The following is a 22,774-nucleotide window of genomic DNA, read 5'->3' on the forward strand; positions in this document are numbered from 1 at the left end:
ATCTTGAACAGTGGACTCTGGCCATTCAGCACTCTTGGCTGGCCCAACAAGAGATCAGAAGACTTTGTGCGCTTCTATCCAACAACTGTGCTAGAAACTGGGTATTTATTTTTCTTTTTGGAATAGATAACTGAAGAAACTTTGTTCTCTCTTTTCTTAAGCCCGTAAATATGTTAAGGGAAAGATATGTGTCTAAATGATAGTAAAGCAATCCAAAGGAATCTATATTTTCTTCTTTTGATTGGCTCCATTTAAAACCAAAAATGTTTATTGTTTCAAGTGAAACAATCTTTAGACTTTTATTTATAACTCAAACTCAGACTATACTATACCATTTTAGTGTCCATAGTACAGTTGTGTAAGGTCTCGTGCATATTGAAATTTGTGCATTATGAGAAGCATGAAAAATTTGACGTTTTGCATAAAAGCTAAACACATTCCCATTTTGTCATACAATGAAAAAGACATTTTAAATAATGGAGAACAAAGTCCATATCAAACTAAAAAGCTATCTTGCATTAAGGAGGATATATGTACCATGTGACAACCTTCCACCAAAACACACAATCTTATGGTTTCAAAAAAAATAAAAATGAATGGTCAAAGACTTTGTAAGAATGCCCAGGAATATCATGTGAGAGAATGCATGCCATGAGATATGACACTCTAAAGGTAGTTGCTGAGAAAAGAGAATCATTCATAACTAAATTATTCTTTTGTAATGTCCCCTCTTTGAAATATATATTAATAATAAATAATAATAATAAATTTGAAATACAAAAGAATAAACATAAAAATTAAATTGAATTAAATATCAATACACTTATTTAATATTGATTAATCATCCATTTATTTATATCTATTGAATAATGAATAACCATTTATCTCTATAATAATAAATTATCTTATAACCATTTATCTCCATAATAATAAATTATCTTATAAAATATTGATTGGCAATCAATATTAATTACTATTAAGTAACTATTAAATATGCACCTAATGACAGACCAAATTTGACACATGTCAGATTTGTCTGCCTTTGCATACATGTATAAAAGAAACCATAATTAATACATACGTTAATTTAAACCAACAAAGTATTTAGTTAGGGAGTCGCTACATTTGCAAAGGGGGTGTCCGTTGGAAAGATGTCTCTTTCCAACGAACCATGAGATATTTAAGCAAAGCGCTTTGAGCATTATCGGGGGATATAGGGAAGAAAAAGAGACTATCACAGAAGACAGTATCGGGCCCTACACTTCCACTTCAGCATATACTGCCAAAGGAAACTGGGAATATTAACGGGCAGCTTGAGTTTGATTATACCACGCACAGGAAGAAGACGAAAACGGCTAAAAGACAACAAACCTTGCCACGGTATCACAAGCTGCCAATAAGAAATAATGCAACCATTCCTGAAGCAAACCATTCTTCTTCTCACAAACTGTACGTAGTCTCTTCATGTTTTCACCAATACAGGATAGACATATAGAATTCTGTTTCTCTGTTCTGCAACTATTACTATAATTATATGTGGTGCCTAAATATGCAACTGTGACCTTGTACGATGAGAATTAGCTCACTGTTCTTGCGTCTGTAGTTTGAATTATGTACAATCAATAGATGTTCATGTCCATTGTCTGGCACTAGTGAGAGGAGCACTGGACTCGGTGGATAGTGGCAGCGAGGGGCTCTTGCGGTCAGTGAACCCGGGAGTCAAGTAGCCAAACACCGTCTTTCCCTGCAGTCCTCTCACAGCGGTACAGGTTCAGGAGGCATGGGAGTGCCACCCATCTAGCAAGGGGGTTGAGAGTAACCATCCCTTGGATGCGGCAGGATCACCATCCTAGGCTTTCTTCGGACCTTTAGCGTGTTCTATCTTCTTCCTAATCTGCAATTCAATATAATAATGATGATTGATTCATGAATGTCATGTATGTAGGCTGTCTTGGTATACATCTGTCTTGCAGGTCAATTCTTCCTTCAGCCATCATCACAAGATATAAGGTACAATTCCTTTACCACTATGAATAAATTTCCGCATTCTACAGATGAATATGGTTATCAGATGATTTAAATTAATGAGTTTCATTCATGATTGTCCCCATTGCTTAGAAACTAGTAATTTAATAAATTATTAAGACAATTATGGTCATAAGGGACATTACTGATAGGGGACATCACATCTTTCAACTTACTATTACAAGATGCTATGACACACCATATAACTATAATAATACGTGAGAAATATATAAAAGGAAGGACATTTGAAAGATAAGTTATAAGCAAGATACGAAATAAAAAAATAGATTGAATATACTAAGTTGCTGGTTTTGGTTTGGGCTTAGGTTTGGGTTCAAGGGTTCAGTTTGCGGGTTTGGTTAAAATGTTTTTTTGGGGTTGGGTTCATTTTGGGTTTGTTCATGCAAAAACATATAAAAAAATAAAATATATACATATATGCAGCAGTAATTAAGTTCAAAATACACCACTATGCTAATAATCAAATCAAAGTTACAAGACTCAGACTTGGCTCGGATTCGGCAAGCTGATTTTTGACTCGAACTCGGACTCGGCGCCCAGACTCAGCCAAGTCTCAGCAAATTGAAAAACCCAAGAAATTCAAAGATTTTTAGCGATTTTAAACTTTTTTCGTGCATTTTTTAATAAATAAACATTAAAGACAATATAATCTCATCAAATAGAAGCACATACACAAGTTTACATTGATCACATAAGTATGAATGCAAATTTTAGGCTTGCGTTGAAGGAAATAAGCTAAACTAAATAACACATTAGAAATATAGATTGTGTCAAATGTCTACAAAATTCATGGAATATGAAATCCATGCCATCAAAAGTTCGAAACATATATCATTTCAATATCAGTGGACCCCGCAATTGTCCTACGTGTGCGCCTAAGATAGGTCCTAGAACGTTCTGTAGCCATGATCTCTGCTTGTGTTTGAGGCTTAGGCTCAAGCTCAGTGACATCCATATCCTCATCCACATCATCCTCGATCTTGGGGTCCTCCAATGGGTCTCCTCGTGATTTAGCCTCCTCTGCGATTGCTACTGCCTTTGCCTCTCGAGCCACTTGATCAACCCATTCTATGTCATCATCACTGAAGACAGGATCATCAAGTTAGTGTTCCACTCTCCTTGTTGATCAACCTCCTCTAAAGTGATAGGAGATGTGTTAGTGCCCAAGATTTGTCTACGATGGAGGCGAAGGTTGTAATGAACAAACACAAGATGATTCAACTTTTGCATCGCCAACCTATTGCGCCTTTTGGAGTGAATATGCTCAAACATGCTCCAATTGCGCTCACATCCTGAAGCACTAGATGGCTTGCTCAAGATACGAACTGCAATATTCTGCAGATTTGGCACCTTATTACCAAACATCTCCCACCATGCATCTGAAACAAAAAATAATAAAAATCATTCCGTGAATCTATTCTATAATTCTGAGTTTATGATAATGGTAATAGAATCATAGATCTTGATTAGATTTTTACATGGCATCATTTGTGTCCGGTTTTGCTTGCATATGTCTCGTGAAAAGAAGTCTCCGTGTGCATTCCTAAACTTCTTTATCTCAAGGACTACGTGTGCTGCAATTGATGAATCAGATGACATTCGCTCTATAACTTAGCAGATCCCACTCCACACCTCTCCACACCTCGTCATCGGCCTTGAAATATGGGCGAAATTGGAACGCCGGATTAAGGTAGTAGGCAGTTGCATGTATAGGCGTGTTGAGCAGATTGTGACATCGTCGATCAATGACCTCCCATATGCGACCATACCTAGCCTGATTCCCTGAATAAATGGCTCTAATGGCCTCCTTCACTCTGTCCATGCCCTCATAAATGTAGCCCATTGTGGGCTTCTCTCCATCAGCAACTCGTAGGAGAACAACAAGAGGCTCTATGAACTGTGATCACAAGTTGAAAGTTGCAACATTAAGCTTTAAGTTTTAAGTTTTACATAAACAAATGAGAATAAAAATAATGAAATGAAATGGAAATGAGAACAAAAATGAAAAATATAATAGATAATTACCCGCACAATCTCTTTGGCCAGTTGCCAAAAGCTATGCTCTTCAAAAATCTGATCAGCCTTCTCAATCACTGCAGTGTTCTTTGCATATGCTGATGTCATCCACTCCTCTGTTGCTCCAAAAATGACCTTTTCAATAATAAAATGATAATTTGACACTGTAGTGTCCCCACAATTTTTTTTTAATTAATTTCCAGTTACAAAACAACAAGAACCCATTAAGGATGAGAAATGGAAATACAATAATGCTGAAATTGTAACCCTTCCACTTTCTGGTCACCAAGAGCCCAATATAGGAAGGTGAGAGCATACAGTGTTGAGGGGATCGTTTGCTTCAAATAACTAGAAATATTACAATGCTTGGGCGGCAAGCTAGCCCCTTCCGCTTATCCAGCGGTTGATAGAAATGCAGATAACAAGTTGGTAAACCAACCAAGAACAAGCCAAGAACTGAAGCAAACAACCACTCGATCATTTATGCAGCGAGAGGACTAGAAATAAAATTAACAATCAGCTCTACCGCTTATGTAGTGGGAGGATAGTAATATAGGCGGCAAGCCAGCCTCTTCCACTTTTCAATAGGTCAAGATGCACAATCCAGAAAGAATCTGTTAGTACTACTAGCCAACTTTTACAATGTAGCAATATGAGAGAATAGGAATGTTACTGTCAACTACTGATAAAAACTTCTATGCTCACCACACAGAACAAACTCAAACACACCCAAAGATAATTCCTAAACACCAAACTCCAATTCTGATATTTCTTTCCAGCAAGCATAAAACACCAAAACAGCCACTACAAACCCCACAGAAATGCTCACAAGTTCGCTGAAACAACACTGAATGACACAAGAAATTAAACAGACAATTGCCAGAGGGAAGGTGACTAGACTAAGAACACCAAACCACCACAAAAATTGCCCAAACAGATCTGCACGCAACCCAAGGCAGCCTTAGCATGGTACGGCCAAGCATGGGGCGATTTTGCATTATAAAATTCAAGTGAGCAAACTAGACTCTACAAATTTGTAGGAAAATATCACCAAGGGTCAATAAAGATTTAGAGAAAATACCCAGAACGCACAGATGAACACACGATGACTAATGAAGACAAACATCCTTCAGCACTTCCACACGACCAGCAACTTGGACATTTAAAAAGCACTTCGACACAACTGAAAACTGATACAAAAATCTGCATTATCATCTTCAATCCACTCCTCTGAATGAAGAACAGTCTCTAGCTCGACTAGTTGCTGTATTGCAAGCAAGAAATCGAACTATGGCTAGGAGGTAAGCGTTCCCCGAAGCTTCACTTAATATTTTGGTAGCATTTCGTTATGATTTGTTCAAAAGATCCAATGTGAGTCCTAGCACTCATATTTATAGACTTGAAGCTCAAATTCAAATCAAAATGGCGTCCAAAGTCCAACCTTTTCATTTCATTTCATTTCATGTCCCCCTCCAGACTTGGCGCCCAACTTTATGTCTCCTAGGCGTACTTGTTAAGGGTCAATAACGCATTTTAGTTTATAGTTGGTTCGGGTGTTTTATGTTTTGTTATGTATGAGTTGTCGAGAGGTTCCCGTGGGGTAGTTGGTAGTTAGTGATGGTTGTCAACTTGGCCAACTGTCGGGTCTATATAATGTATGGATGGAACCTTGACAAGTTAGCATTGTACTGGCATATTTTGGAATCGAATAAAGATATCATCATTCTGCCACAACTGTTCTATAATTGTTATCTATGCTTTAATACACATGAATGTTCTTGTTATATGAGCTGTTGGTACGTGTGGAAAAATATCTCTGTTTATCCGTAAGTATACCAACCTCACCGTAAGGACTAAACATTTTGGCGCCATTGCCTGTTTGAACCTGGAGATAACTATGGCTGCAGGCGGAAGGAATTAATGGGTCGGCCGTTCAACCAGCAATTAACTGTCGTAGAGAGTAACACACACGTAGGAAGTACCGAGGAAGAGGTACGAGAGGATCAGTTGACGACAGACTTGGTAGAGTTGTGGGACGTGTCGGTCACGCAGTACGTGCAGAGAAAGGCTCAGGAGAGAGCCGTCTCTGAAGGCACGGTACGTGGTGAACTCATTGTCAACACTCCCGTCTTTGATATGCTCGAGAGCATTCCAAGGTTGCCCGCCAAAAATCTGATTGCACTCCAAGACCAAAGAGAGGAAACTGCACAGGAACTCTGTCGGGAACAAGTACTCCAAAGGTACAAAGAGCGGAACCGTAGGGAGGAAAAGGAAAGGGATACAAGCCGACGCCGTACCCCTGACACTTAATGCCCCTACGGCCAAACAAAGACAGACGTACCTCTACCACCGAAGGAGTAGGCGAGGGAACCGTACGGAGATCCCTCCGCATGAAAGAACATGCCGAGCGAAGACGACGGCTAAGGGAAGTTGCTTACTCAAAGAGCCCTGAGGAACATAGCAGAAGTCAGAGTGTGAGTCGGAGTCGTAGTCGGGAGAGACAGAGACCGTGTACGCGGAAGGAGTTGGAGGAGGTCGCCAGGAACCCACCACTTCCAGATGTAGCAGAGGAGTATCTCGCCGACTATGCCCCACACAAGACGTCGAGTGAAGAAGACTCTAGAGTTGAGTCGTAGAGCAGTCTGTCGGAGTATTCTGAAAAAGGAGAGGAGGCGGTACGTGATCTGCACGAAGAGATCGCCAATATTTTTTAAACGACATTATTTCGCATTAGGAATTTGCCCTTGACGGAGGAAACCAAAATAGGAGGGTCAGACCCAGAAACCTCGGGAAGGAGGGACAAGCGAGGGTGACCAAAGCTTTGAGGACAGGAGTGGACGCGTAGAAGGCTCGTGGACGGAGCAATACGGTCCAACCAGGTCAAACGCGTACGGTACCTTCCAGACACATAATACCTTCCAAGCATATAATAACTTCTAGGCACTACATAAAACCCTCCAGACAAAGACAATGGCACACACTCTAGAGAAACATAAGCTTCCAAAGTTCATGGATGACGGCTTGGAGGACCCTGTACGACATTGTAAGACATGCGTGACCATTTGGGAGGCAAATGGCCAAGACGACCAGGATTACTAGTTGAAGGCATTTCCGTCCACCCTGTGAGGAATAGCAATTGACTGGTATACGGACCTGAATGCCCAGTATAAAACATCATGGAACAACTTGAAGAAGGTTTTCCGAGAGGAGTTTAAACTCCTATGGGATGACAATGAAATCGTGGCGGAGATTTACAATACCAAGCAGGGAAAAAGTTAAAGTGTGCGGGCCTACAACAAAAGGTTGAGGGAACTGCTCAACAAAATGGAGAACCAGCGGGCTGATGGCTTGAAGAAGAGATGGTTTGTCGAAGAATTGGTACTGTCCCTCAGACGGAAGATGAAGGTGGTCCCTCCGCCCTCATGTGACGAAGCATACAATCATGCGATGGATATTGAGAGTGAAAATAAGACATCCCGAGGGAAGCGTCGGGTGAGTGATGGTGATAGTACGAATGAAGACAGTGACGAGGAATCTAAGACCGTACAAGCACTTCGAAGGGATATGATGATAATAATGAACGAACTAAAGGCTGACAAAGAAAATGGCAAGGAAAGAAAGGAACTATGGTGCACCGACTGTAAGACAGAAGGGCACACTAAGGGGAGTTGCCCTCGAAAAGCCTTCTGTGACATCTGCCAAGTAATGGGACATTCCATCAAGGAATGCCCATACAACCTGAAAGCACAAAGCACCCAGGTGCTCTACACCCAGCCTGACTAAGTCACTCTGCCAGCGACACCTCCGAAGTCGGCAGCAAACTTAGACGCCTCTCCTGGAGGGTATCGAAACAACCAACAGGGTAAGAACAGGTCCAACAATAACACGTCGAGGAGTAGAATTTAGTACGATGCAAAAGGACGACCCATGATTCAATGTCGGAAATGCAACGAATAGGGTCACTTTGTGCGGGAATGTCAAAATGGAGATAATGCAAGGAGTTTGCTGTGCAAATGGTGCGGTCCAGGAAAACATGAGGAACCAGAGGAAGGTGTACTGGTAATCACAATATTGCAAAGTAAGAAAACCACGTACCCTGTCCCTCGCACGGAGAAGGAAAGACTCCGGGAGGCTAGGCCAAACATTGAATGTGCGATGGTAGAAGAACAGAGGGCCTCGCACCCTGCTGCCAGTAGTCCACTTTGGTCGAGATCGGAAAAAACTATCATTAAGTAGATGTTACAGACCACTATACCCGTACGGGTATCCGACCTCCTACATACCATGCCGCAGTTGAGGATGGCCTTGACAAATGCAACCGGTGCCACCACTGCCGACCAGGAACACCGAACGACGACAAAACTATCTAGTATGGCTCCAGTGACGGAACCTGGTATGGATGCCATAGATCCTATGCTGCTAATCGTAAGCATTGGATGGAAACCTGTTGTGGTAGAGATGGAGATAATGGGGCAGAAGCTCACAAACACCATTGTGGATGGCGGGTCTGGCGTCAACGTGCTACCGGAAGAAACTTGGAGGAGTCTTGGCAGGCCTACCCTCTGGCCACCAACATTCCACCTCGTTGGTGCGGATTAGCACAACATCAAACCCCTCGGGTTTCTCATGGCACAAAAGGTGGTGATTGGTACACAACAATTCCTTCTGGACTTAGTGGTCATTCCACTAGAGAGGAAGTGTACGACGCCCTCCTCGGAAGGGGATGGTTGATCATGGCCAGAGACAATCATAATTGGAAGAAGAATACACTCTCGATTGAGAGTGAAGGCCATAAGTATGTGATTGACCTGAGGAACTGTTGACGTGTCTAAAGTCGCAGAACTTACGACCTCATCCGGCCAACGCAGAATAGAATTGCTAAGAATCCTATCCTCTCTTGAGATAAGGAAATCCCTAATGCTATGTTAAATTGATCATTGGGGATGACCTCAATGTTTTGGTTGTCAGGTCTTGACTGCAGGATAGCTTAGTAGTTTGATGTGTTTTGTTGGAAACACAAAGGGGACTTATGGCTAGACGGAATTGGTTTCATATGGGTTCCCTAGAGTTTACAATCCTATATCATCTGATTATGCTTCTAATTGATGTTATTTCAGCTTGACTGGATGGTTTCTTTAATGAAAAGGAAAAAAGGAGAGAGAGATAAAGAGTGAATAAGAACAACTAACTAATTCTAACTAAGACAACATATTTCAACACATAGACGGAAGTCTTAATATAACTAGAAATTACTTTGCCAGCCAATTAGCACAAGTAGGTAAAAACCAGTGCAATCATTCAAGAGTTTCGAATTTTCAAGCTATTTAGATATGAATGATAGACTCTTACACCTATTTATCCAAATCTAATAACCGAACTTAGCACAAAAGGGGTTCAGACTAACCATGTAGAGGAAACAATAATCAACTATTTTCTAATGGTATGAATCAAGATTTTCCATCAAATATATGCATAAATAACTGTCTGAAATTAAATACAGTTGCAGAAATATGAAATAAATGGAGAAGAGGACCATGCACTCACAGTAAAGCAAACACAACTTTAACATCTATCAAATCCTATATGCATTTTGCCAGAGTTTTTGCAACAATCTTTGTTTTTTCTCTTTACAAAGAGGAACAAATTCCTTTATGTAGAATTCCAAAAACGGATGAATGGCCAAGATTAAACTTAAACAAGTGGGCCAGATTCATCCTCTATCAAAACTGCCCATACCCATAAATGGGAGGCAAAATATCAGCAACAACAAAAGGAGAAACAATAACTACCAAAAAGGTAATTAATAACTACCCAAAAAGCTGCTCCAAAAAGTGCACATGCCTAAAAAGTGCTTTTTAAGATTTTAAAAGAAACTTGCACTTTATGAAAGCACTTTCTCTTTTTCTGCTGTAGACCCTTTTTCCAAAAAATCATCCTCGTTGTGCAAATACTCCTTCCAGATGTCCCGACCTGTTGTACGCTCTGCCCGAACATATTCTTGAAATCTGATGCATAGCTAGAACAACACCTTGCTTTGAGGCATGGTAGGATGGCGTATTTTATATTGCATACCCTCCAAGTGGTGATCCACATGCTTTAACCCATCCTTCCAGTCGGACCAATGAGCCTCAAAACTTAATATGTCCAAATGCAACCCACTGGCAAATTCTAGGTCCTCCACGGTTGTATGCGACCTTATCAATTCTCAATCTATCCTCCCAATCTGGTTGTACTTGATCATCGGACAAACTATTTTTCCAGCCTAGAACCATTGATCGGAGGATCTTTCCACCAAGATCTCTCATGATTTTCAAAATTTCCTCGCATTCCTCTTGCTCTTTATTAATGGTGTCTTTTGTGTCATTCTTCATGTTGGCAGTCCAGTACTATTGTTTAAAAACGCTGATGTCATAAGGATCCAGGATAGCGGACAATGTGGGAATTTGTGTGTGGGTCCAGAAAAGAGCCCTCATGACGGGAAGAATTGTACCAACCACCCCATGGACCCTGAAACACTCCTTTACCTCTAACAATTTGACAAGTATGGTCTCTCAGTGGTGGCCCATTTCCTTTACATCTTCAATGATCCGCTCTCCCTTATCCTTAATGTCTTGAATCCATTCCTTGACAGCTTTGGCGATATCATGTACTGCTTCAAACTCTTTTGTAGTCCTTTGCGCCAATGCCAATGGGGGAACATGGTATTCAGGGGCATGTTGCAATGGTTTTAGCCGTAGTTCAAAAAATCGCGGACTCGTCGCGAACTCCCCACGGACTCGCGAGTCCTTGGGAGCCGCGAGTCGACTCGCCATGGACTCGCGAGGCGAGTCATGGCGAGTCCATCTGAAAGACTCGTGAGTCTTTTGCAAGGACTCGCACGAGTCTTTTGCATGGACTCGCGAGTCTTTCAGATGGACTCGCGCGACCCAGAAAAAACGTCATCCAACCTTTAAAATTGGGTTTTATTTTTATTTTTTTGTCTTCATTTGGCTGGCCCTTGACCCTGCAAGGGGCGATGCCCCTTGACCCCAAATTGGCGGCGCTGCCCCCAAACCCCCGTTGAAAAATATAGGGGGAAACTGCACTGATGGAAGTAGTGAAAATTTAACATCCGAGTCTGATTAGGCTCCATATAACAACATAATTAGCATTGAAGAAATCTGGGTATTTAGATTTAGTATTTCAAATTTCAAATATTGTGCGTTTGTAGATCATATGACGTGTAATGTTTCAATTATGGCTCCTATGTTCTCTAAATGCATGAATTTCTTTGTGTAATTGTAAAACTATAGTTTTTTTTTTTTGCCGAGTTCTTGCCGAGTCTTTCGCGAGTCTTTCACGAGTCCGAGTCTGAGTCCAAATTTTTGGTTGGCCGAGTCCGTGGCGAGTCTGAGTTTTTGAACTTTGGTTCTAGCAGGGGATCAATATATCCCTCAGCTTTTTCAGCACGAAGTCGGTACATATTTTTCTCAACAATTATTTCGTTGAGTTGTCTGAGCATATTCTGCACGGAATCGTTGAACTCTTCCCTTTCTTACTCTTTGGTGGCTCGCCCTATCGGGATGGTTGCAATGCTATAATTGGCCAATGCAATTTGATCTGTTGGCTTATCGACAGGTGGGGTAGCGATATGGATGGTGCGGTTCCTTTGCTCATCTTTAGTGATCCGGGAGTAGGTCTTGGGCTTTTTCTTAGCTTTAGACTTTATCTCTCCAATGCGAGAAAAGATATCCTCCAAATTGATATTCGGCTTGACGGATGCTTTCCGCTGTGCACGAGCAATTAGCCAGTCTTGAGGGATGGTCTATCCGGATGTTATTGTTAATGCATTAGTAGCTTCTGCAAGATAAGATTTTCCTAACTCATTAATCTCCTCCATTCTGTTTTGGTTTACTCATCAATGCTATTAGTTATCGGGCTTGTTTGCTTTGACACCGATTCATTATCGGGTGTGTTTATATCGATCTGTTATCATTTACAAATGGCACCGATTAAGTTATCATAAACACCGAGTGAATCGGTAGACAGTCACGACCAAGTGACATCTTGGTCGGACATGTCTAAAAGACATGTCCGATCAAGGTGCCACTTGATCGTGATTGCTTTACTATATATACATCATTCAAAAGAAAAGCAATGACATTGAAATCGATACATGTTCATCCTCCATACGCGTAGAAAAGAAAGACGATCATATTATTGTCATAATAATAATACCAAAATCTTAAATATACCATCTAGCATATAACTTGTTCATTAAATTGGAAATTGCAATAACTTTTACATGGTATTAGAGCCACGTTGATCGAACTTGAGGCTATTCAATTTTGTGAATAATTTAAGAACAAGGTTATATACTACATCACATTTCTCCAATGGCCAGTGCTATCAGATTTGAAGACAGACTCGGAGGTGGCGATGATTTTTGAGCTTGGAAGTTCAGAATCCAGATGATCTTAAAAGAGAACAAAGTAGATTCATTTGTTCAAACTAAAAATGACCAACCTGAAAATGAACCTAACAAAACAGCATGGATTGAGGGAAATGACAAGGCCATAAAAATAATAGTTGATGGGGTGAGAAACAACATAATGCCCATCATAAGAAAACATTAGACAGCGTATAAAATGTTCAAAGCACTGGAAAGCACATTTGAGATATCAAATGCAAGTCGAACTCTGGCATTAAAACGAGAAATAAATCATATCACCATGAACAAGGGGGAGACAATCAACGCCTACTTTATGCGGATATCAATTCTAAGAGACGAACTAGCAACTCTGGATTACGAGATCCAAAGCAAAGAGTTAACACTCATTGCTCTAGATGGGTTGCCTAGTGGATGGAGTACATTCGTCCAAGGCATCAGTCCAAGGTCCAAGTATCCTAAGTTTGAAAGATTAAGGGACGATTGTCTCCAAGAAGAATCAAGATTGAACAAGATTGGAATAAAACAAAAGAACATAGACGAAGACCTTCAAGTTCTAAATACTAACACAAATAAGACAACTAAGAAGAAGCAATTTAGGAAGAGGAAGGGTCATCAAGGCAAGAACACTTCAAAGAGAGACCTATCACATATTCAATGCTATAGGTGCGATAAGTTCGGACACTTCGTTGCAAAATGTCCAGAGAGAGCCAAACAAGCCACATTTGCCAGAGCAGGAAAATCTAAAGGAGAAGATGACTCCCAGAACTATGTCCTCTACTCAGCACTTACAAGCCATGCATCAAATAAATCTAACTCCTGGGTGATCGACAGTGGTTCATCCAGACACATTACAGGGTTTAGAGAAGTGCTAGACTCCATTACAGAGGATAATGATTAGGAAGTAACCATCGGAGATGATTCCTCACATCCAGTTAGAGGAATTGGTTCCTGCACCATCAAACTGAAGACAGACATATCGTTGCAACTCGAAGGAGTACTATATGTCCCCGACATCAAGAGAAATCTAGTCTCCATATTAGCCCTAAAAGATAACGGATACAGAGTAACCTTCATGGAGAACAAGGTGCTGGCTTGGCCAAGAAATTCTTCCATCAAGAAAGCTAAAGTCATTGGTCAAAGACAAGGCTATTTGTATGAGCTATGCACAGAGCCCAACCTAGCCCTAATTCATGAAGCAACAAATGCAAATGAGGTCTGGCATAGAAGACTAGGCCACCTGAATTATAGAGCTTTATCATCTATGGGAAACCTTGTCACAGGTTTACCTAAGTTGCAGCAATATCATTCAGAGGCATGCAAGGGATGTCCCCTAGGTAAAAATATCAAGGGTGCCTTCCATAATAGTACTAGGAGGACAAGCAAAGTTTTAGAGTTAGTTCATTCTGATGTATGTGGACCAATGTCCGTTCCCTCTCTAGGAGGATGTTTGTATTATGTAATATTTGTTGATGACTACTCTAGGAAAACTTGGATCTACTTTCTGAAGTGTAAAGAATCATAAGAGATCCTTAGTAGAATCACTGACGGAGAACCACTTAGGAAATAAAATTAAAATCCTAAGGACTGATAATGGGGGGGAATACACACCAGAATTATTTAAAGATTTTTGTAAAAACTCAGGGATTAAGAGGGAGCTAACAATACCTTATAATCCTCAACAAAATGGGGTAGCTGAGAGGAAAAATAGGACAATTGTAGAAGCTTCCAAAGTCATGATTCTTGATCAGAATCTAAATATCAATCTTTGGGCAGAAGCAACTAACACTGCTGTGTATATACAAAACAGATGTCCTCACTCTCATCTTGAAGATAAAACTCCTGAAGAAGTATTTACCAAACTAAAGCCAGATATCAGCCACCTTAGGATATTTGGGTGTCCTGTCTATATACATGTACCTAAAGAGAAAAGACTAAAACTAGAACCTTCTGGAAAAAGAGGAATACTTGTAGGATATAGTGAAACATCCAAGGCCTATAGAATATATATACATGGTCAGAGAAATATTAAACTTAGTAGGGATGTAATTTTTGAAGAAGATTTAGCTTTCAAAAGAGCCCTAAGTACAATAGAGCTTGAAAACTATATCCCCACTCCTAACATAGAAGAAGATCCTACTCCTGAGCTTCAGAGGGAGAATCTTGAGGAAACTATAGGTGAAACTCCAATCCTACCTAGAGAAAACCTCAAGAAAAGACTATGGGCCACCAAGACTGTAGCAAAAGTTCAGAAGTTTGCTGCTCCGTCAGGAACCTTCAGGGAAAGTAAAAGACCTAATAAATTCACTAGCTATGTTGCTCTTATAAATGATCTCTCTAAAGCTGAACCAAACAATGTATCAGATGCACTTAAACATCAAGTATGGAAGGATGCCATGTCTGAAGAGTAACAGTCCATTATGAAGAATGATGTTTGGGAGATCGTTCCTAGGCCTACTAAGAAATCAGTTGTTTCACCAAAATGGCTGTTTAAAATCAAACATGCTGCAGATTGCAGTATTGAAAAGCACAAGGCCAGATTTGTAGCTAGAGGGTTCTCTCAAAGGGAAGGAAATACCATCTTTTCGTCCTTCCCCTAGTAGCATCCCCTATGGAAATGTGGAAGTAGAGAGGCACATGGCCGATCTTCTTGTACCATGATGGTAGTACTGCAATCTGAAATAAGTGCGCATCTGGAAATTCCTCATTTACCCCTTAGACTAGCTCCCCTGGCCTGATCCGTGACAGTTGATCAACTATCACATGGGACTTCCCTGGCCGCACAATAATGGTGAAGGTGAATTCTTGCAAAAGTAGCAGCCATCTACTTACCTGACCCTGAATGATCGGTTTATTTACCAATTACATCAATGCTTGGTAGTCCACGTAAAACGTGAACGGGGTGGCCAACAAATAGTGACGAAACTTTTGAACGACATACATCATCCCGAGCGCCTCCCTCACCGTTGTAATGTAGTTCTCTTCGGCCCTCGACAAAAGTCGGCTGGCGATGCAGGCAAGGTGATCCATTCCCTGCATCCCCACTTGTGCGAGGGTGGCCACAATGGCAAAGTTGGAGGCATCCACATGTACATGAAACTCTTTATTCCAATCTGGGTACACCAGGATTGGTGCACTCACCAGTCGATCCTTCAGTTCCTTGAAGGCTCCTTCGTGCTCCGTACCCCACACGAAGGACTCCTCCTTCCTTGTCAGCTTGTCTAGGGCCAGGAAACTTGCACAAAGCCTTTGATGAATCTCCGGTAGTAGTCAACGTGGCCTAAGAATGGGTTCACCACTGTTACATTCAACGGACTCTCCATATTGATGATCACCCCTATCTTGTCTGAGTCTGTCTTTAGTCCTTCTTTACAGACAATGTAGCCAAAGATATTTCCCTGCGGTACCACAAACCTGCACTTCTTCGGGTTGAGAGCTAGCCTATCTCTCCAACACCTCTCCATACATTCTCCGAGTGCCTTCAGATGAGTGTCCTGATCACTGAAAATAGACAACTCATCCAAGAACGCCCTGAAATTCCCTACCGACATTTTGTCAAAGATGTGCAAAATTATTCTCTGGAAGGTTGTCGGTGCATTACATAGCCCAAAGGGCATGCAATTGTAGGCGTACACCCCCTCTTCCACCACGAAGGTAGTCTTTAGCTTATCTTCTTCCGCAATACTTATCTAATTGTATCCCGAGAACCCATCCAAAAAGGTGTATATCTCGTGCCCGACTACTTCCAAGATGCTGTCGGTGATTGGGATTGGAAATAGCTCTTTGATTGTTACTGCGTTTAGGTACCTGAAGTCTACGCATATCCTTATCTGGTTAACCTCATTGAGGGAAATAACTATTGGGGAGACCCAGTCACTTGTCTCCACCTTAAATATGATCCCAGACTCCAACATTTTGTTGATTTCCTCATTCACCTTGGCCACGTAGTTCTTGTTCATCCTATACGGCCTCCTCCATACGGGTTGGGCTCCTGGTGCGAGGGATATGTGGTGTACGCACAATTCTGGAGGTACCCCCTTCAAGTCCTTGTAAGTCTAGGCAAAGATGTCCTTGTACTCTGGGAATATCCTGAAGGTCGCCGCCTTCAGTACGGGGTTCCAATCATCCCCTACGAGTATCACCCACGAGTCCTCGTCCTTGCCTAGATTGACTTTTTTCACATCAGTTTCCTCGTACTTGATAGGTTTATCCCGTTCAAACCAGTGGGTTGGTGTGTCATCCACCCGTACCACCCCTTGCTGGTACCTACCGTACTCTAGGGGAAATGACTGTTCTTCCGTACTGCCACTTGATTTCCCAATCTCGCATATCGGTAGCATGTGGCACTCCGGGTGGAAGACCTCGTAGTCCTCCATCTGCCAATGGAAGAGTCCGGCCAATGAACTAGTTTCATCTTCAGAGCATCCGTCCAGTTCATCCGTCCTCCATCTGTTTGAGTCCTCCGGGTCAGAGTCAAACGATGCAAGCTTTTCACTGACGGCCTAGTTCTTGTTGTGCGTTGCACACACTCCCTGTTGCCGACAGAGTCACCCTCTTTTCTTTTCCAGTCTTCGTCCTGCTAAATTGCGAATTTGAATTTTTATCTGCCATTTTGGGATCCAACAAGTAGTAGTGAAGCATTGAGCTATGTCACCATTAATAGATGGGGCGTCTGTTAGTTTTAAGTCACATGGCCTGGGAGTCCTGCGCAGAGAGTCTCGCAATTTGAGTGCCTAAAATCAATCCAAGGGAGACTAAGTTTTAACACAAGCCTGAGAATTGGCTAGATAGGCAAGGGTGTCAGTTGTCCCGGGGTTTGCAAAATCGCTTTAAAGGCCAAATTTGGTTTCAAGATCAGGCTTTTCAAAAGGGTCTTCTAGCCCGAAATTGCTAGCATAAAGGGCATTCTACTTTCTAAAATTTCAAACTCCTTGTTTGGGCCGAAAATCGCCTGATAAGGAGAAACATCTAAAGTTTGAAAAGCTTGCAAAAGTCACCTTGTCATAACCCCTCCTTGGACATTGGATTAAATAAATACGATAATTAAAACATTTATTAATTAACATTTAATAATATTGGAAAATCGTCTTATTTATGAGACTTCATGATTTTTTTCTCTAATATATAATTATTAATGTTTATTATTATTTGTTATGATTATTATTTAGTATTATTGTTATATATGATTATTATTTATTATTATTTATATAATAACTACAAAACAATTATAATGCAATAAGGCAGTGATCATCAAAGATATGTTAAGGAGGAAATAATCATTAATGATTTTAATTAAGATTAATAAATTAGTAATTCGAATAAAGCAACACTAAATTAATATTATATGGTCGACTTATAATATTGATGGTCAACTTCATCAGAATATTAATATAGTATTGATAATAGAGGTTGCAAACAAATAAGGAAAAAGAGTCTAAATTTCATTGATAAAATACGTAAAGACCAATATTTTCCACTGACGACCTTAGCAGATCTAGATTAATATTTGACATATAATGTATTGAAAGTTCATTAATGGAAGTAAGCAACGATCTCAAAAAGAATATTTCAACGATAATGACAAAGAATGGCGAGGTTATGATAAACAGTGAGTATCATAAATATGGTTATATTGATCTTAGACAATGATCAATAAATGAAAGCAATAATATTATTAAAGGGAGCAAACATAAAAGAGTCGATTATAGAGTTGAAGCCGATATGGAAGACCCACCATTAGTTCGTGAACATGTGCGTGGCACTCAGAGTTTAATGATAAACAAATTAAGGATATTATATACCATTGTTATATCAACAAGGTTGATAAATGAATAGGAACGCAGACAATAGGAGGTATCAGATATGATGGAACTCGACACATGATCCCAATGTATGATGACTTATACAAATAGACGGAGATGACTATCAAAGCACCAATCTATAATGACAAAGAGCATTAGTGTACAGTGATAATATAATCATCGTGGATACGTTACTAATGGCGAAGTAACAATGCAACATTGTCTCTTTATCAGCACAGTCCGCATATCTTCTCCCGTCACAGAGCCTTTCTCCGTAGTCACGCCTCACAACATTAATTCGACAATATTGTAACTTGGCAAATATAGACCCTTTGATTAGAGAGTGAACCTTGCGTGGGGAATGAAGACAGCTCAATATGGTTCGCGGTGATGCCTTCTCTGTTTATTATTAGCGATTCTTCTCCAGACACGGCATATGCAAAACAGAATTGATCGGACTTTCAATAAAAATGGCATCAATCATCCTACAGATCAATCATACATGGGGACACAAGTAATCAGTAAGACACTATGTCAAAACAAGATATATTATTGACGCATGATTAGGATTGCCAGAGATTAATGGATAACGATTAGTCTAAGAAGATATTTAATAAACCATCGAGTATGATACGATGTGTGATTAGTCTTGACGAACAACTTGAATGACAACAACAATATTGATTAAGGTCATTACTAGACAGCCATTATTAGACATCGATTACTAAGAAGATTAAGAAGAAATTGATTAAATGAAGTCTAATTGATAAATTGTTATCAAGAGGTGCATCTAATAATGAAGAGATACGATTAAGGAAAGACGACTCCTTTGAAGGCAACCATTCCCACGTGCAAGGGATAAAAAGTCAGTCAAATCATTTCCAACCATCATCATCGGGGGAAAACCAAAAATGCTATCAAATTAAAAGGAATATCGTGATCCAGAACCAAGGAGTTGGCACTTAGGATTCAGACAGATCCATCCTTGGAAGTGTAGAAATCTGAAGCATCCTAATCACAATGACAGTGTGAAGGACAAATCCAATCATAATCAGCAATTCATTCTCTCATCAATCTGCCTGTGGAGAGAGGGAAATTACAGTTGCATAGTTCCAAGTAATATTCAGAAACCGCACCATAAACATTGCATGTTTTCCAAGTAACCATCAGAAACGACAGTCTCTTCACTGTTAGTGATTAAGATCATTATCGGCATAGTTACATTGTTAAGTCAGACACAGCCTTATAGTTTTATCGCTATAATATAAGGAAGGAGATTCAAAACATACTTTATGCAGTAACATACCAGAACAATAGTTGCAGATCAGATATTGTTTAAATGGTAAATCAAACATATCATCCTCATTATAAGTAACCACTTCCATCATCTATCCCAGTTTATGATTCCTAAAAAATGAGTATTGGTTAAGATTCGTAAGTTATCCTAAAACGGGACATTACACACCTTTGGGCCAAAAATCGTCTGATAAGGAGAAACGTCTAAGTTTGGAAACCTTTCAAAGTCGCCTTTGGGCCGAATTTCACAAAATACGTAGAAAACGTTATAACTAAAAAACTTTTCAATAAGGCCCTCCCAGTCCGAATTCGAGCGGTAGAGTTTTATCTCTGCATTTTCATTTCGCCCCTCCAGTCCGAAAACGCAAGTTAGAAGGGATAGAAAGGCGGCATTTTACCTCAACAAGTCTGCAAAATTCTTGCAATCCAATATCGCGCAGGAGAGAAAAGTGGAAAGGCGCAAAACTTTGCAAAAACGCCTAAGCCTCTGAAGTTCATTCATCAATTGGGCAATTCGCCAGGTAAGTTCGTTTTTGTCTCCTTTAATGCCATTAAGTCAATGCAATCTGATCGTAATGTTAAGCAATGATTGAAGAGTGAAGTTTTGTAGGTTGTAATTCTGCAAAGCATTAAACATTGCACAAAGGCAAAGCCTGTCGGGAAAATTAACCTTGAAATGTAAAATTCAGACTTAGGAAAATTTTGAACATTTTGAAAAAGCTGAACTTAGGCAACACTTTTTTGGCAATTGTTAAAAGACATCAACCCTCAGCTGCAAGATTGAGCATTTGTTTGCACCATCGTAGTTAGTCGGAAGTGGCACTTTTTCGAGCTCGCTCCATGTAACGGATTTAAACAGCCCAGCTTAATTTCCTATTTCATAGCATTTCGCTTGTAGATAAGCAAGCCCTTTTACTAAAGCATCGTACTTTCTTCAAATTTCAGTTTTCTCGTTGATCCTTATGTGCTAACATCATCCTCTATTTTGACTAACATGTTCACTTCCTTCATCTCGTCTCATAATCCGTGTCCGGTTGTGCAGGATAAATGCCTAAATCGGCGGTAGAATCTTCAAAAACACCTGGGGCAACCGAAACATCTCGGCTCTCTAAATCTGACATTCCCCGTAGAGGCGAGAAGATGAAGTACTAGTACCAAAGAGGAGTGAGGGAGTCAAAAGTCCAGAGCATGTGGGAGAACAAAGGTGATACTGATTTGGGCCACATAGACATTCAGGATTTCAGAAACTGATTTTGTGGGACCTTTGAAGCCAAGCAATATGCATAGATGCAAATATATTGTGGTAGCTACAAAATACCTCACTAAGTGGGCAGAAGCGAGAGCCTACCAGATAACACTGCTATTAGTAGGGCACGGTTCTTGTATGCACAAATTGTAACCAGGTATAGGATACCCCTTCAAATCACAAGTGATCGGGGAGTGCATTTCGTCAACCAAGTGATCTGTACCATGACCGTTGAGTTTAAAATTTTCCACAATCTCTCTAGCCCGTACTACTCGCGAGCGAACGGACAAGCAGAGGTGACCAACAAGGTATTGGTGTCAATAATCTATAAGTCGTGCGGGGTGGAGCTGGAGGATTGGGAAGAAAGGCTATCGACAGTACTATGGGCTTACCGCACAACCTACAAAGTCACTACAGGGCATACCTCGTGCCAACTCATGTACGGACAAGAGGCTGTGGTTTCTGCGGAATACACTGTACCAAGCCTGCGGGTGGCAGTGGACAATAGACTTGGTGACGAAGAGAGTCTGAGTGCAAGGCTTGACAACCTGGTAAAACAGTATGAACGAAGGGTAATGGCACAGTGGGAAACGAAGGTAGTGCAATGGCGGCAGAAGTTCTGGTATGACAAACACTTGCAGCGAGTCAACTTCCGACTAGGGCAGTTGGTGTTGAAGTATAACAGCCATAATGAACTGCGACCATTAAAGTTCAAATTTCGTTTGCTTGGACCCTATAATATTAGGGAGGTCGGGAAGAACAGAGCAGTGAAGTTATCCACCTTGGACGACAATCCAATCAAGGACCCAGTGAATGGTTCGAAATTGAAAGTTTATAGAGAACGAAACAAACCTGTTATAGCAATCAACATGTTGGGATATGCCACAAAGGGAGATTGGACCATCGGGCAAAGTAGGGAAGTGGAAGAAGACCCGGTGGTGCAAGCAGAGCCTTATCGAAGGGACGAAGACTGGGCCAAACCGCTTACATTCATGGAAGAACGACTTGTGCCGAGGCAGGTGGAAGATGTTGCAGTTCGAAGGATCAATAAACACCTCACAAATGCATACTTTGGGGACTCGGCTGTGTGGGTACAGATTTCAGGTCATTGGAAGAAGCGGGCCCCATATGAGGGTCTTTGAGAGGGGTATGTAGCATATGATATCAATGAAGAAGCCGAAGCCAAGAGGAAAGAAGAGAATGCAAACAAGGAGGAGGAACCTGCAGACGTGGAGGAGGAACTTGACCTAGAGGAGTACGGGGCAACCCTAGGTCCCTGCTTGAAGATGGTGCTGAAAATAGAAGACTTGTTCATCGTAGCCTCTCAACTCGACGAATTGGAAGCCGAACGAACTTCAATGTATTGGTTGATTCGTAACCCCAGAGGACCCCCGGAGGTGAACGGAGAAAGGGTAACATGGTAGCAACAGTACGTAGGACGGTACGTTGATGGGCGGTGTAAGGGAGTGGGACCTGCTCCGTTGGTGGATAATATATGGGATCTGGAGTACATGGGGACATGTTGTGTTGAAGAAAGCTATAGGAGGATGCCACACGTATGCATGTGGTTGCATGATTCAGAGATAAAGTTAAGGCCTCAGGATGACCCTTCAGGAGTAAAGAGGAACATAGAAGATGGGGATGTTGACCAAGGACCAAATAAAAGGTGGAAGGAAATCAGAATGCATGGCAAGGGAACAACAAATAAAAAATCAAGTATCCATAGCACAAAGAGGAAACTAAGGGGGCAAAAAAATTTAGAGGCATTTGAAAAGGCAATAAGCTATCCTGTAGATTAGAAAGGGCGAAATGCATGACGAAAATGGACCCCAGGATACCTTAGTAAATTGAAGGTACAAAATGTTAAATTTAAGAAATATTATCGCTTGAAGACTTTAAAACAATTGTTAAAGAAGGGGGTACTAAAAGTCGGAAATGAAA

General features: G+C 40.9%; 1 protein-coding gene across 4 annotated transcripts in view; it reads left to right on the top strand.

The window, feature by feature from the left end:
* Positions 1–22,774, top strand: part of LOC131061526 (valine--tRNA ligase, chloroplastic/mitochondrial 2) — a 304,617-nt gene that overhangs the window by 124,673 nt on the left and 157,170 nt on the right. For all 4 annotated transcript variants that reach the window (XR_009110548.2, XM_057995258.2, XM_057995259.2 and 1 more), the window contains exon 15: positions 12–101. Coding sequence is in view for 3 of the 4 variants with exons in the window: in XM_057995258.2 (XP_057851241.1) it covers positions 12–101 (90 nt within the window). In the remaining variant the exon portion in view is untranslated. The remainder of the gene's footprint in view (positions 1–11; positions 102–22,774) is intronic.

This window comes from Cryptomeria japonica, chromosome 8 (assembly GCF_030272615.1).
Source record: "Cryptomeria japonica chromosome 8, Sugi_1.0, whole genome shotgun sequence".
NCBI classification, from domain to species: domain Eukaryota; kingdom Viridiplantae; phylum Streptophyta; class Pinopsida; order Cupressales; family Cupressaceae; genus Cryptomeria; species Cryptomeria japonica.